Genomic DNA, 17,207 nt, shown 5'->3' on the forward strand with positions numbered 1-17,207 from the left:
AAATAATTGAACTGATATTAAGAAAATAAAAACGTGCGTTGTTAAGAAAAATGAATACAAGTGAACCACTCTAAGCAACGTTTATCGCTGGTTACACCCTCCCCATCTTTTCGGCTTAGCTCAAATACCGTTACGGTAACAATCTCCGACTATCCACAAATCAAGGCATTTTCGATGTCTTCATATAAGCGTAACTGCTGATCAGCCAGATCAGGTGCCATCAAAAGGAAAAAACAATAATCGAACTGCGAGGTGAGTATAACATCCCACAGTCTTCCATATTTCACAAAAAACACTGCGTCCGGAATAAACATGTCCACGCTGCTGTTCACAGTTTTGTGTTTGAGTACAAACATGAGTTTTTCGTACCTATGTTAGAAAATGTGACATGTTTGTATTCGTGGTATGTTTGGACATACGATGTTTAATCCCAATGTTTCACATGATGTTCGAATGTTGGTGTACAGTTTCTCTTGCATTTTCACCCCAAGCACCGGCAGTGCGTAGAGTAGAAGAAGCGAATCGGACACCACACCACCACCACTCAACGCGTGGTGTGTTGGTATGTTGACATGGAAAAAAATGCTTTCCTTTCATGACAATGGGTGCTTCATCAAAAATATTGGGCAAATAAAATAAATCTCTTTTTCTGTTCTGAACAAAATAAACATCGATTGATATGAGAGTTTTTCACATTTGATATCATTATTTAGTGCACGCATCAATTTATATATTGAATTCATGTAACATTCGCTATTATTAGCTATTTGAACATGTACTAAAATTGAATTATTCAGAAGAAGAGGAGAAGAAAGGATGATGCAATCGCATGCACACATAGCATACGTAGTGCAGTGTAAGTGTAGCTTTTAGTTTTTTCCTTCATTTAGTTTGTGATAACATCGAGAAATTAATGGTGTGTTTTAGCCGCTGAAATTTCTCTGCTGGTTCTGCTGTGTGCCGCTGAAGGTTGCATCTAAAACTAATTTTTGGGTATTTATTTTTTTGGTCAGCATTTGTACGACGTCGCCCGCTATGCAGTCGGCTCCCAAGACTTTAATTGCCAACATGCACGCAAAAAAAATAGCAAGCTTCTTTCTATTCAGAGACTTGCAGATCTTTCTAATCAGACTTGCAAAATGTGCATGAACGATCTATAAACTTTTACTTAGTCGCGGCAATACATACACACACTCTTTACAGATACACGGGCCGAAGGTTGTGCAGTCCACTGATGATTCAACAAGAGCCAAAGGTTGTACCGCTCATGACAACTCTACACGAGCTGATGATTGCGCCGGCTAGTGATCATTCTATCCCTGATTCCTCGAGTCGAAAAAGACGCACCACGCTAGATATGGGGTGCAGACTAGGGGGTCGTTGCTGATTAACGGTCAGCTGCATCCCAATAGGAAGTATCCCACGTCGGACACACGTACAGAGCACTGAAGACTGCAACATCCCAATTATGAGAACACTTGTAATACTAACCTCGAGCCAACCGCAAGTAATCGGTTACATATTACTAACATAGTACCGATCTGAAAGCGGCATTTGATCGTGTTGATCATGGAATTTTGCTTGCCAAACTCAACAAATTAGGAGCATCATCTAGTTTGCTTTCGTGGCTAAGCACATATCTACGCGGTCGCAAAATTTCCGTGAGAGTGGGTTCCTCCCAATCGAGGTGGTTCCAGAATGGTTCCACAAGGTACCGCAAGGTAGCATTTTAGGACCTTTGCTATTCTCGCTGTTCGTTAACGACATCACCCGACTATTGCCTCATGGAACAAGGTTATGCTACGCTGACGACGTAAAAATTTATCTGCCAATTGAGACCACCAGAGACTGTTTGAGACTTCAAAGCTTGATTGATTTATTTGCGGAATGGTGCAGCTTTAATCATATGACAATCAGCATTCGGAAATGCACTGTTATCAGTTTTACCCGAAAAAAACAACCAATAGTTTTCGATTACAGCATTAATGACTCGTCACTCCAACGAAGTGATAACGTGACGGACCTAGGTGTTGTTTTGGACAGCCCAATGTCGTTTAGACAACATTATACATTCATCATCAATAAAGCGTACCGTCAGCTCGGAACAATCTTTCGAATCGGTAGAGAATTTTGCGATCCTGGCACTTTACGAACTCTCTATTGCTCATTAGTTCGTTCCATCCTTGAGACAAGCTGTGTTGTTTGGAATCCGCATTATGAGTACTGGATACTTCGAATTGAAAGGATACAAAAGTGCTTCATTCGTAGAATTTGCCGCATGCTGCCTTGGAGAAATTATGATAATTTGCCACCTTATGAGGATCTTTGTCAGCTAGTTGGCATAGCTCCTCTCGAGCAGCGACGCAAGGATATTACCGTTAAGACCGTCCATAAAATCCTATCGGGATGCTTTGATTGCCCTGCTGTTCTGTCGCGACTTCAGCTGTACTGCCCTCTTCGGCCTCGACGGAACCAACATCTGCTACGGGTTGATGCGCATCGCACTAATTATGGTCTTCAAGAACCTATTCGTCAGATGGCGTTAGAATATAATCGTCGTGGAAATTTATTGTCCTTTTAGAATATTTTGTGTGCAACTGTGAAATGTATGCGTAGTATAGTATTGTCATAATTGTTATCCATCTTTGTTATTCGCCTAGTTTTTATGACATTTTATTTTGTATACCATTGTGAAAAGATATTGGGTTTTTATGCCGCTTTGAGTTCGAATTTAACGTTTGCTCAAGGCGGCTTTTCCCAATCTAAGTTCCTTTTTTTTTACCATTAAGACTTATTGTCGGATGGTTTCGAATAATAAATAAATAAATAAATAGTTGTAAGCAAACATTGTCAAAATATTGAACTCCCGGCCCCGTTAGGCTGACGCCATATGAGCCTCAATAAAAATATATATTTTGGTGCATGAACTTATAGCCTCTTAGTTCGTGCAATTTTTGAAATGCGAACTAAATTTCAAGTTCGTTTCTGTGAAAAAGTATTCTACGAAGAAATGTTTTGGGATGAATAATTTCTTTCCGTGTATGAAAAGAAACGAAACGAAAGCAATGAATACTGCGACATCGGGTGATATGTTTGTAAATGATGTTCTTGAATTATAAACATCGTGTTTGTTTTCACATGTCTATGTTTGTGTATCATTGTTCGTGTTGGGGATAGACATTCAACTCATGTTCGAATTCAAACAAAAACATGGAATTTTCACATCGCGTGGACATGTGTAAGTATTTTTCGGAAGACTGACATCCCATTTTAGTTTTTTCAAGTTGTTTCAACAGGATTGGTAACGTGAGTTCTGATCGTATTGTGGCTATTTTTCACGCAGTGCTTTATTCAATCGCATCAATTGAATTCGAAACCGTTCCCGAGTAATAGTTCGTAAAAAAGGACAATAAAGATGAAGATAACTGCACCTAGCTTACGCAAGGCCACTCTGGTTGACCGCCCATAACATACCGTTTGACAATCCCCCAACTGTTTCAGTTGGCGTACGGAAATGGTTGAGAAGTCACTACAGCTCAACAACTCATGATGGGCAAGACCAAGATGGCGAGGGTTCCGCGGGAATCTTGAGGAAGATTAAAGATGAAGAGCCACTATCTGTCTAATTGTTCTACACCTAAAACGCACATTAGATGGACTTGGGAAAATACAGTAAAGAATAAAAGTGTAACAAAAACTATTGTCGTACAAGTCTACGAATTAATACGGACATAGAAAAAATCAAATGTCGGAAAATATTCGTAAATGAGATATAAATGTTGAAAAGCCTTGAAAAGACAAAGAAACATCAACATCATGTTTGTCGTCGCACATACCATACCGGGTGTTTGGGTTCGATCCCCATTATTGTTGGGAGGACATTTCGTCAAAAATTGCTTCCAACACTTGCACTGTGGTCACGCGAATTCTATTGCTTTCCACTCAGGATGCAGTTTTTTGGCATAGAAATCTAAACTACGCTGAGACGACCAAGTTTCTTAAGAAGCGATTTTCTTGTATCCGTCAAACCAGAATGAGGTAATTATGATCGTAAATCAGTTGAATAGCAAAAAATATAAGAGGTTGTGTTCAAGACACGACCGCATTGTTGATGTAGAACTATGTTGTAGTTTAATTCAAGTCGCTTGTTTATAACTGCGGATATTATTTTATAATGCTACGAAAATTTTAAAATAACTATTCTACCAGTTTGGTCGCCCTGAAATATGTTTTTTATTGTAGAATCAGTTGACGATAATTGTTTGATGATTCATTCTTGTGCTCGCAGAAAAATACATGCTCGAGATAAGCGCAGCTGTCATCCTTAGTGGAGAATGTTTTGCTACTGGCAAGCGAAATCAAATCACATACAACATTTCAGAACGACATTTACTTTCTTGATGACTAAATAAACGAAATGAACTCTATCTGTTAATCTCAACAATCTCGAAAAGAGTAGCGCTGCTTCATTATGACCAAGATTCGCGCAAATGCAATCCTAGTTGAAAGCAGAATGAATAACTTAATATAACTTATTGAATGACTTGGTATTCCCCAAATAATTTTTTGGTGCACAACCTTAACATCTGCTTCACCATACACTGAAGAAATACTTTAGTAAACGCAACTACCAAATCTTTAGTAGTCGGAGCATTGGTAAAATGTACACATTTTTTGTACATAACGGGTGTTAAATAAAAAATGAGATTTTTTTCAATACCTTTCAGTAACTCAAATAAAGAGCGTAAAATTTTCTTTCTCCAAGAAAATTGCTCTTTGGGCTCCCTAGAAACAGTAGGCGTGTTTGATTTTGCTAGTTTGAATTTAGTCAAAGCAAAGATGGCGTCGAAACAGCACGTGCTCCGCGAACGCATTGTACGGTTCTACGAAACGCATTTCCAGCAAGGAAAAAAGTTCACGGTGGCACATTTTAAGAAAGAAAATGTACCTGTCAGTACGGTATATCGTATCCTGGGTTCCCTGAATGTAGAGCGGAGGAAGACATCGTTAAAGAAGCTGTTTGACAACAAGGACGCAACCGACCTGCGTGACGCCGGTCGGAAATATGGTTGCTCCAGCGTATTGATCCATCGGACCCTCAAGATGGAAGGAATCGTCTGCAGGAAGAAGACGAGGTCGCCGGAGTACACGGAGGAGCAGATTGAGACGGTTAAATCACAGTGTCTGTGGATGACCAAAAAATACCGCGGGACGTCTTTCGTTCTGGACGACGAAAGCTATTTTCCGCTGTCCAAAACGCATATTCCAGGAAATGATAATTACTACTCCAGCGACAAGTCATCCACACCGCCTGAAGTGAAATACAAGTTCAAGCACAAGTTTGAAAAAAGGCTATGTTGTACATCGCCATTGCCGACCGGGGCATTTCAAAGCCTTGGTTTAAGCCGAGCGGTCTGGCAATCAACCAACAAATCTATCGAGAAGAGTGCCTCGATAAAATCCTGCTGCCGTTCCTGAACGAGCATCACGCGGATGGGAAGTACGTCTTCTGGCCGGACAAGGCGTCTTCCCATTACGCCAAGAAGACGCTGGCGTATCTTGAGGACAAAAAGATACCGTTCGTGCCGAAAGATCGTAATCCAACAAACTTGCCCCAGTGCCGCCCAATAGAGGATTTCTTTGGCTCACACAGTGCCCTAGTGTATAAAAACAATTGGAGGGCCAAGGACACGAAGTAACTGACTACAAGAATCCGGAATTGTATCCGGAAAATGGACGTAAGTGCCGTACAACGTTCTTGTGAGAGCATCGCGACAACGTTGCGTCGAACAGCAGACCACGGCCCTTACTCAAACATTCACTGACATTTTTTTGAAGAAAATACAGAATGTTATTAATAAAAAATAATGAAATCGATGAAAAAAAAATATTTTTTTTATATGTGATTGAAAAAATTCTCATTTTTTATTTAACACCCGTTATTACCAAAATTTTGTAAAACTGATGTCAGATTCGATGCACATCCCTACCAAAGATTCGTACAATTTACTTCAGACCATAAGTTACCTTGTATGTTTTTATTCCTAGTAATTGTGTGTGTGCAATCCCCATTTCTTTAGTGGAAACAAAGCGATTCGGAGGTAAACACTTGGATATGATTCATTATATATGAATTTCTTTCTTTTTTAGCATCTAACCGTAGAAAAATATTCAGAGCAACATAATTGCACGGAAGCAATTTGCAATTCCGAGTAAGTATGTTGTTTTTATTGGATTGAAACATACATCCGTCTCTTCGGTCGAGAGACTATCTCCATGTTTCCACCGGGAAGAAACATTAATTTCAATCCACGCATTTCAAAACTGGTGTCAGATGCGATGCACAAAATAATTATCCTTGTTTTCTCTTTTAGATTGTTTTTAAAAGTTATATGCGATCATCAGGGAGGCTAGAACCAAACAAAAGGTCGTAGCAGTAGCATAAAGGAACTGGTAGGAACTGGTAGTTTCTAGTACCAGTAGTAGCTCGTAACATTCGGATAGATGATTGTTCCTGATACCGTCATTCGACCTGGTGCACAGCTAGAGGTGAGTGCACGTTTTGTTTATTGGGTGATATAGTTGTAGACCGTGAATATCACCCTGTAATCAACATAAACTTCAAATAGAAGTTTTATGAGTATTTAAAAAAAACTAATATACACATTGTTCATCGCTCCCTTTTTTCTTCGTCATTTTTAATACCAGCTTCGAGTTCCACATCGCAGGAATGTTTGGTTGGAAACAGCCCAATCACAGAGTGACGAGCGGTCCACACCAGAAGCAAACGCAGCCCAGAGACGAGACTCGAGGAAGATAGAGGTTTTGAATTAATGATTGATTATTAGATCCCTTACAAATAAAGAACAAGACTTTCACTGATGTTTTACCAATGAATCTGCCATTATTGAACGGACGAATCGCTTTTGTTGAGTCGATTTAGATCCAACTTTGGACTAACAAATCAGAGTTTTCCACCTACCAATTTTTTTTCGTAAAATATACTAATAATTAGTAGGGTAGAAAATGACTCGAGAATTGGTAAAATGTACCAAAGAATTGGTCATATTTACTAATTATTTCTTTCAGTGTAGCGTCAGTTCAATGCATTGATGACATAAAACAAACAATGTTAACTGCTTGGAAGAAGGCTGAATATTTGCATCAGCAGAGATTCATTACCAATACCCTAGCGTAAGGTTCATGCGATGACTGCAATGCCAGAGACATCAGCGAGTGAGTAATTTGGTCGCCTTCACAGCTCAATCCGAAACGTGTGATGACGCAAAACATATGATGACATGTGATGACGCAAAACAAGGAAGAACAAGCGATATTGCTCTGAATACAGAACGATACTGAAAGTTTGACTTCCTTCCTTGCTTGAGACTTTAAACTTCTTCAGTTCATTCGTTTCTAACCTTCAAAAGGGCCCTTGGAAAACATTACTTTATCCATAATATTACTCCTTCACCTCCATTGCCTTGAGAAAGGCATTCGATCCCTCGCCGTCCAGCTCGCCCAGCAACGATGTTGTTCAATCGATTTCCTCACGAAGAATGAAAGTTTGCCTCAGCGAGATCCACTGTTTATACTCTAGGCAAATATTCCCCTTCGTTCTTCTTCTTTTCCTTTGTTCACGGAGACTTTATATCTTGCGATTTCCCCTTCGTTGCTCGTTAGTGACAGCTCTGTTCGGGAAAGCACAGAAATGGACAGAACAAATGTATGAGGAAATGGGAATGCTTCCAATTTTCATCAATTTAAATCATATATAGACTATGGGATTGTAATGTATAGCATATCAAACAAATCTTAGAGATAAATTTCCGATTCGTTTGGTAGGTAAATCGCCAAAATCCGTTCGCGGCAAAAATAGTTATTAACGTTAACTTTATTTCATCAAAACGTGACCTGTTTTCTGATTTGGCACCCTAAATGAAAGACGTAGTTCTTCGTCAAAAGGGTTGTGGGCCTGATAACATTCCAACAAGTCTCATAAAGAAAAATCATATTGCCTTTTCTAGAATCTGCTCACAAATGTTCAATATTGAAAGCATTATGGAAGCTATCCACATTCCTTGAAAATTGCTAGAGTTGTACCAGTTCTCAAAGCCGGTGACTTCACATATCCAAGCAACTATCGACCGATTTCAACACTATCGATTTTCAACAAAATATTTGAGAAACTGCTTGTGAATCGATTGCTTGATTTTTGGAATAAAAATAACGTTCTCTACAAGTTTCAGTACGGATTTAGACGTGGGTGTAGCACTTCAACTGCCATCACTGAGCTTTTAGATGAGCTAATTGATGGGATAGATCATAAAATGATTGTTGGTGGCCTATTTCAAGATCTCAAGAAGGCATTTGATACAATAGATCACCAAATATTGCTAAAAAAGCTCAATATTTATGGAATACGTGGGATAGCGAACGACCTTGTCAGTAGTTATCTCTCCGGTAGACATCAATATGTAACCCTTAGCGATGGTAAAAGTACCCTAAGTCCAATAAATATTGGCATACCTCAAGATAGTAACATTGGGCCTATACTATTCCTAATGTACGTCAATGACATAGGAAACCTGCCTATGAAAGGAACAGCCAGACTGTTTGCGGATGACACAGCATTATTTTATCCATGCTGTGACTCGAGATCAGTAGTCTCACTAATGGAAAATGACCTAGCTACCTCAGTGAATATTTCCGGGTTAACTTGTTATCACTTAATCTAAAAAAAAACTTAATACATGCTATTTCACTCACCAAGGAAAAAAATCATTACTTGTCCAGAGCCCAAAATTCTAAATGTATCTATCGACAAGGTCCCAAACTTCAAATATCTTTGTGTCCACCTAGTTTTGTAACTTATCCTGGACGTACCAAATAAATTGTTTAGAAAACAAAATATCTTCGCTCTGCGGTGTCTTGCAGAGAGTGTCCTCATTTGTGCACCAAAAAGCCCTTATAAACTTCTATTTCGCATGCATCCATTCACAACTACAATACGGCATTTTAGTATGGGGGCATGCATGCAAAACAAGGCTCAAGAGACTGCAAGTGTTACAAAATCGTTGTTGGAGGGCAATATACAAGCTACCGAATCTGCATCCTACCCTGGAGTTGTATTCAAACGACTCTCATTGTGTACTGCCACTCATCGGGCTGCGCGATTTTGAGATTAGTAAACTCGTTCACAATGTGATAAATGATAATAATAATCATCATAACATTATAATACCTACAATGAACCATGGACATAATGCACACACGGCAAGCTCATAATGTAATGCGTAGTCAGGCAACATCGTGCATTGGTCAAAGGCGCATTCTTTATTACGTTCTACCACCAGAAATACGAATGATAACACGTTGCGATCACTTCAAAAATAAACTGAAACTATATTTTAAGTCAGAAATACATGAATTCATAATATGAAAAGCAATCAACCACAACAATACAGTAAACTTTTATGTGTCTATTCTATTTTGTTAATACGTTTACCAGTATATATATATTGTGTTTTTCGTTACTCATATTTTAAATATTGTTTTAATTAATATTGGATCCCTTAAAAGAAATAATATTTTCACTGGGATCCCATTATCAGTGTACTTCTAATTCTGTCCGCTCGCCTCCTGCCTCCTCCTACTAACATTGTCTCATTATTCCATCTATTGTTATCTGTTTTCAAATCAAATGGAGCCTAACTCTAGGATGCTCAAGCTAGAGTTTCTTCGAGATGGGGGTGAGTGGAGGGTATAAAAAAAAGCGTTAGTGCCATTTAAGAAGAAGGAGGAGAGGAAACATGATCTGTCAAATTCACAATTTGATGTGATATGTTCTCAGTTACGTAATACGATTAATACGTAACTACGTAAGTAATACGATTTTTCGCAGTTTTACAATGATTCAAATTACATGTTTATAAACTTCACCTGCCCGACATACATATATGATATCGGTTAGATCGATTTTACGATAGTTTATGTCATAAAACCGATGCCTGTTATACCGAATTATGAATTACGACTTTATCTGTGATCGCATTCTATGCGATATATGATATTCAATATGTATATTTTGATCGACATTATACGATTGTGATTCGATCCCATTACGACTTAGAATATTCTAAGTTATACGATTTAATGTTTGCTGGGCAGTGGTCGTTTTACGGACAGATCTGATACCACCCAGCAAAAATTAAATCGCATAACTCGACATGTTCTAAGCCGCATATGAAGTAAGGTCGAATCAAAATCATATATAATGTCGATCAAAAAATACATTGTTTGCATCTAAAATCGTATCAAATGTGAAAAACTCCTTTTTATTATCACTACAAATTAAGTCTCAGTTCGGAGTAACACGCATCGATATACACTATCGTAAAATGAATTTATACGAAATTACATATGTATATCAGTCTGATGCAGTTTGTATGTCACATGAACATATAAAATGAACCAATATAGTACTGCGAAAAATTGTATTACATACTGTAGCAAATGACATATATTGACATGACATATCAAGACCCACGATGTCGCATGAACAGTGTCGACATCTGGTGGTAATATGGTGTTTTAGGGGGCAAACTAACTTCTACCAGATCCGTAGGTCCGAAAGCAGCTTTAAGTTGGTAAAATTTTAATGAAATTTTTTTCTTCACATATTTTCATAACTTAGGGCACTGCTCTAAGATTTATTGAAGTTAGCCGTGTGAGATAGCTGTAGCTTATCACTCAAACAATCGGAGTTCGAATCTCATCGGAACAGATTCAAAATATTTATACTTCCCTCCCACTAAAAGTCAATTCAATAATTCCTATTTTAATTACTATTTTCCTATTTAATTCCTATTTCAAATTGCTGAATTGCTCCTAGAGCCTAACATTCAAAATTCACCAGAGATGCTTGATCGAATTAAGGTCGGAAGACTGTGCTGACCACTCCTTAACCTCGATACGTTTTTCCCTGAACCGATGCGAAACCAGCTTTGAGGTGTGCTTCGGGCTTCCGTCCGTACGTTATCTGCGCCCTAACTTTAGTTTTTGTGTAGACGCTGGTAGTTTTCGCTTCAAAATATCCAAATAAACCTCCTTGGTCATGATTCCATCGATGAACTCAAGTTCTCCAACGCCAGATGTAGCCATCCCACCCCATGACACTACCTGCAGGAAAAAATGTCATGCTCAGTTGGCTAAAAAATCAATGTTGGTAAAGAACTCACTATCGGCATGCTTGACTATAGGCCGTAAACACTCCTTCTCAAACCTTCACAGGTTCGCCGCCATTTTCTTGTAATGATTCACCAAATCACCTTATTCCAGGCATCACTGGTCCATGAAATGTGATCCTGGGTTCACTTGAATCTTTTGTTGTAGGACTACGTCTTTCATTTCTATACCGGAATGTAAAGTCAAAGTTTCGAAAACGAAAGCGTTACACTAGAGACCGAGATTTTGAGCGTTGATATCTCCTAAATAACTGAACAAGATGGTATGATAAACACATCATTCAAAAGATAAAATGTCTACGCGTTGTATGTTTGTTACTTTTTGATTCAAAAACTTGTTTCAATAGTCTTAGAATTGCTTTCAAAACAGGCTATTGAAATCACCAATCGGTATACAAGCGAGCGCCGCACGGAAATCCACTCAGTAATAATTGAACGGCGATTGGAGCATGTTTTCGCTGTTGTGGGGAAACTAACTTCGTTCATCTTGAAAGCGCTGATGAACCGTGTCACCAAGAGCCTGTTCGTGCAGCTTAGGTCAGAAGGGAATCCATCAGGAGGGGAGTGATGCCACTGAAAAGGCGACCAAGAAAGTACCAGCATCGAAAATTGGTTCCGATTGAGGCATCGGAGTAGCCGCCACACTCACATATACACACGCGCAACTCTTTTCGTTTGGTGGTTATCGAGCGGTTATCTGGAAAGATGTTATCGTTGATGTAAAATAATTTGCCAGTTCCCCTTGGAATTGAAAATTACATTCAAGCGAAAGAGTTTATTTTAATGTTTTCTATCCATATAATACTGCGATCCAATGCCTTTCGTTTTGTGATTCTTCAATCAAGTGCAATTAACAGGAAAGTTTCTGAAGATTATTCTTCTCCATCAGTAGAATATTTTCGTATCCAATATTGGATGCATAAAACCTTGTGCCTCCAACGTATCGCTCTCCTTTTCGAAGTCTTCCAAATATTCATTTATTCACTCAGTCAGAATGGATTTAGTTTCAACTTCAAACAAATGATCACTAAATCGATGATAGTCCTACGTCAACCTAGCGGTTATACCACAGATATAACCCACTTCCTGTTTTTTTATTTTTGTGGACAACCATGGCGTCTACTACTAGGTGCTACTCTGCCCTTAAGACCTTTCTTATGAAAACGATTCCGTACGAATTGTGATGTCAGTTGATTGGAAAACACGCTTTCAATCTGTTTTGCAATTTTAGGAGCTGATTGTCCCCGGTCCAGCTTCGGCTTCTTCACGATAGCTCTATCAATTCGGCCAGGTGTCTTTGAAGGACGCCCCGATCGCTTAGCTGGTGCGATAGAACCACGCTTTTTGTACATCTGCACAATCCTAGCGACCGTATCTTGTGAAGCTGGACAATATCGGCAAAATCAATGAAGCTTTTGCCAGTTTTGTGATGTTCATTTGATTCTGATCGAAATTTGTGCGTTTTTGGGCATTTGTTGCAAAATGACTTCCAATTTTGAACACGAAACTGAAATTTTGAGCACCAAAAATTTCAAGAGCACCAAATGACAGCTAGGCATAATGTTGTCAGTCGAGAAAGTTGCAGAATACACACTATAACTCTGTAAAACACACTTAAATCGTAGTATCCGTTTGGGGGTGGATAAACTCTTTTGTGCATACTGTAAATGATGTCATATATACAACTGGCGGTTCGTGAGATTGAAAAATAATGATAGCCTTTCTGCCATTCTTTTTTTTTTTTTGTTTTGCCTGTAGTAAATCGTATATACATTGACAACGACTATTGTCAATAGATGCACGTTGAACTTATTCGCAAGCATTTGTCATGTATGTATATCACCTACGCCCAAAATATGGGATGGGAAATATGGGATATATGATGATGTATATACGCTAGTTAACACATGACTAATGCCTAGTTCTTTTACAAATCGGCCGTATCGGTTATACCGAGTTTACACAACGCAAGTTTGCAAAACCAGTCGGCCTATACCAGGGATTCATAAACTTTTTTGAGGAAGAGACCCCTTTTCAAGAATTAAGTCTTTAAATATTTCATCTTAATTTTGATGAGCACTTTGGGAATCCTTGGCCTAGACAATTACACGGTCTTCAGTAGAGTGTGACTCCATGACAGACATTCAACTAGAACCCAAGTCAATCGAAAAGAAGGTTAGACGATATGTCAAAATCGCTAATCGGCTAACCGTTGCGAACAAATGTTTACAACCACAGATCGTATCCAAGCAACCCGAACGTCGGTAAAGCAGCTGCTATCTCGTGCTTCACATTCGTCAGGTAATATTCTGAATGTTTATTTCAACCTACTTGAAGCAATGAAGTTTTGTTATTGTTCGTAAGCGCCAGGTTAGGAACATGGTTGCACATGATGATCAAGTATGCCGTGGAAACCCCACTAGAGCAAAAATCGTAGTTTGTGAAGATTCTGATTGAAAGCTCATCAGAAAATTTTCAAAATATATCGAAGTCGTGTGTCAAACAACGAATTGTACAGCGGTTAGAGCACCTTTATTTGGTTCATGGAAACAACCGAGTGTATCATACGTTTTTTGAGAGAAAATTAATAAAAACGTCTAGGAAAACGCCAAATTTTTGGATTTTTACTTCTAAAGTGTTACTTAATTCCACTAATTTAAATGTTTTACTACTGTATTCAGTACCAAATTTTTCCATCTTTCAAATAGAGTCACGAGAATCTTTCTCAGTAGTGTGCTTTTCAGATTGAAACCAGTTGAACGTGATCAGAGCCCAAAACATTTTTTTTTTCATCAAATATGATCCTTTATCATCTCCTGATGGATTCCGGTGCAGCTACTCAACACCCCGTACTTTTCTTTGTCTGATTTGGCGAGCCCCGTATTTTAAAATATTCAAAATATCCAAATGCTCTATGTTGATCATCTCTATATATATAAAAATATTCTGTTCGTTTGTGTACGCGTCGAAAAATACGGAACCGACTGAGCTCAAAATATGATACAATATACAAAACAACCAAACACATCTAGGATTGTTGTTACAACATAAAAAAATAAAAAATTCAACTCAACCATGCAACCACAATGTGCCACAGCAAAGCGTGGCAGGGTTTTTTATATATTCTAACGAAGAAAAATAATGTTCTAACAATTTCAACGATGCTTCAATCCGGCATATGCTAGCATCTATCAAAATGTACTCTGAGAGATATTTATTCAGTTAGTAATGATAAATTCAATTTTCCTTTTCCTAAAAGAAAAATTCCCATAGTCATCCATATCGTACTGACGCAATCGACTCATTCACGTGCCATCGAACCATCTTTGTTGGCATTCATCGAATGGCGAAAATAAAAACGCGACTGATTTGATTAACGATGACAACGATAGGGAAATGATAAAAAATCGAAAAACATAAATATTCATTGAAATTATCAAAACAAACGCCCAATCAAGTGGAAGCCACCTTCCACTGTCACACATGTGTCAAAGTGACACATCGCTAATCAATCACTACCATCCCATTGCCCCGCAAAATTCTTGGCGAATCTCATGGCACTGGGATAGGATTGTTTTGGTGCTTCCCGTTTGGGAGATTTCTCTCAATTATCGATTGTCTGTGATAAGTAACAGAACAACAACACAATGCCCGTCGATTGTATATAACATGTTGACATAGGATCGGCTAAGCTCAGTTGTAAAGCAATTCTATTCACTCCAAGTATGAATAAGATACGCTCGACACGTAGTTGGTAATAAATAAAGTGGCTAATTAGAGGGCGAACTTGTGCACACACGTTGCTTGCTGCATTCCCGATACCTTATCACTGACATCTGTAATCCTCTCAATTATGATGGATTACAACGGTGGTGCCAAACTACGTCAATAAAAATCAACGAGCCAATAGGGGCTTACGACCAATGCCGATTGGCAGTTGAAGTAAGCCGGACATAAATTACAACCCGAACTAAGCCGTAACAATTCTCGGGTGCGCTGTGGCGCATGATTGATTATGTTAAACTTTGTAGTCGTTGCACTCTTATCGCCACTGTTGGCCTATCTCTGCCTAGCCGACTCATGGCGCTATCCCACACCTGACCCAGATGGCAACATCGGACCGCCAGAGCACTGGGAGGGTGTGTGTGATAGCGGTCGGAGGCAGTCTCCGATTGATCTGAGTTACAAAGCTGCTGTTAAAGGAATATACCCAGAGTTGATGTTCCTCGGTTACGACCAATTGCTGCAGAATGCCTCGATTGTGAACACTGGACATACAGGTAACAACACCAGTCCTACCACTACCACAAGAATATTAAATATTTGATATTACAGCTCAGATAACACTGGGAGATTCAATGCCCGCCATACTCGGAGGTGGCCTCCGTAACAAATACATCCTCGAACAGTTCCACTTCCACTGGAGTTCGGAACACACTATCGAGGGTACCCGTTACGCCCTCGAGCTGCACCTAGTTCATAGGCATTCCAAGTACAGCTCGATCGAGAAAGCTTCTACCGAAAAGGCCGGTATAGCCGTACTAGCCGTCCTCTTCCACGTCCACGAACTACCAAACCCTGCGATTAGGACTATCCTCGCTGCAGCGGAACCGCTGCATCGAAGCATCGACATCCTAACTCCGTTCCGTGAGCAGCTTCGCCTCGCCGAATTACTTCCCACGGATCCCCAGGTGTACTTCCGCTACGAGGGATCCCTTACCACGCCGGTTTGCGCGGAGTCTGTCATTTGGACGGTATTTCCCGCCTCCCTGCCGATCTCCCTCGATCAACTGCAGGAATTCCAAACCCTCCACGATCTGGACGATAAGCCAATGCTGGCGAACTACCGAACCATCCAATCGCTAAATGCCCGAGTGTTGGTTCTAGTCGACGATACGGATTGGACCTTGAACGGGACGGGACGCGTGCGAAATCCCGCCGCTATCGCACTCACTATCGGCGCAGCTCTCGTCCTATTGTGGGATTCTTTTTTTAGATCATAGATTGTGCGATTGTGCTCTGCATTCAATGGTCTGAACCGATAATTATAGGATTGGAATATGAAATTTTCAGCCTCATTATGATAACCACCGAGACACTGATGGGGAACAAACAGAGATAAGCCGAGTATTCCGACTTTGCAGGTCCCATAAACATCGGATTGATTGGTCTTGATTGCTTTATGGTCGTTCCATGACCGGACAGTTGTTGGAAGACATTGCAGGAATTTTTTTCTCCGAAAGTAAATAAGTAGACTGATAGCATAGAGAGGAAAGGTTGTTTTGAGAACCGTCGGTTTTGTTTGTATCTTGTGTGTCGCGTCATGCATCTAACGGCGACATTATTCTTGAATCTGCGACTTGATTATTTGGTTTGTCACTGAATCTGACGTATGTATGATTTTAGTACATTTTGCCCCACGCCTGTCAAATGGTGATTCACGTCGTACTAAAATGATATTAGACTGTACTTTTCCGGGAAGTATTTTTTTTACTGCCGATTCTCACTAAAATGGAGAGACGCCTCAACGGCTGTCTATCGCCATCCGTGTATCATTAGGGGAACTAAGGGTAAGACGCACCCAGATGATAAAACGCGCCACAATGATAACTATGGAAAACGGAGTACCAGATAGGATTTTCCTGTTATAGTAGGTTCATTTTTTATTGTTAATATAATTAAATGTACTGTAGCGCAAAAACTCTCATCTAATTTCATGAAATTGTAATATATAAAAAAAACTGCTTCATTTCATGCAACTTTTGCCGCTTCTGCCGTAAGGTTTTTCGAGCATTTCAGCATTAGCTTTAATTGGCAAACTTCATTACCTCCTCAAAAATGAACAGGGCTTTTCATTAAGCATGAATAAACGAATGTTTAAAGTTCAATTTCTCAAACAAACCAAAATCGGACAAATCGCCCCTCTACGGTGAAGGAAAACGAACTTACTGTCTTGCATAC

The 17,207-nt window shown here is 39.4% G+C and overlaps 1 protein-coding gene across 1 annotated transcript; it reads left to right on the forward strand.

The window, feature by feature from the left end:
* The first annotated feature begins 14,963 nt into the window (after positions 1 to 14,963).
* Positions 14,964 to 17,207, forward strand: LOC129762362 (putative carbonic anhydrase 3). The gene is made up of 2 exons (XM_055760581.1): positions 14,964 to 15,526; positions 15,582 to 17,207. The coding sequence occupies exons 1-2, from the start codon at positions 15,262 to 15,264 to the stop codon at positions 16,247 to 16,249; spliced, it is 933 nt and encodes a 310-aa protein (XP_055616556.1). The 5' UTR covers positions 14,964 to 15,261; the 3' UTR covers positions 16,250 to 17,207.

This window comes from Toxorhynchites rutilus, chromosome 1 (assembly GCF_029784135.1).
Source record: "Toxorhynchites rutilus septentrionalis strain SRP chromosome 1, ASM2978413v1, whole genome shotgun sequence".
NCBI classification, from domain to species: Eukaryota; Metazoa; Arthropoda; class Insecta; order Diptera; family Culicidae; genus Toxorhynchites; species Toxorhynchites rutilus.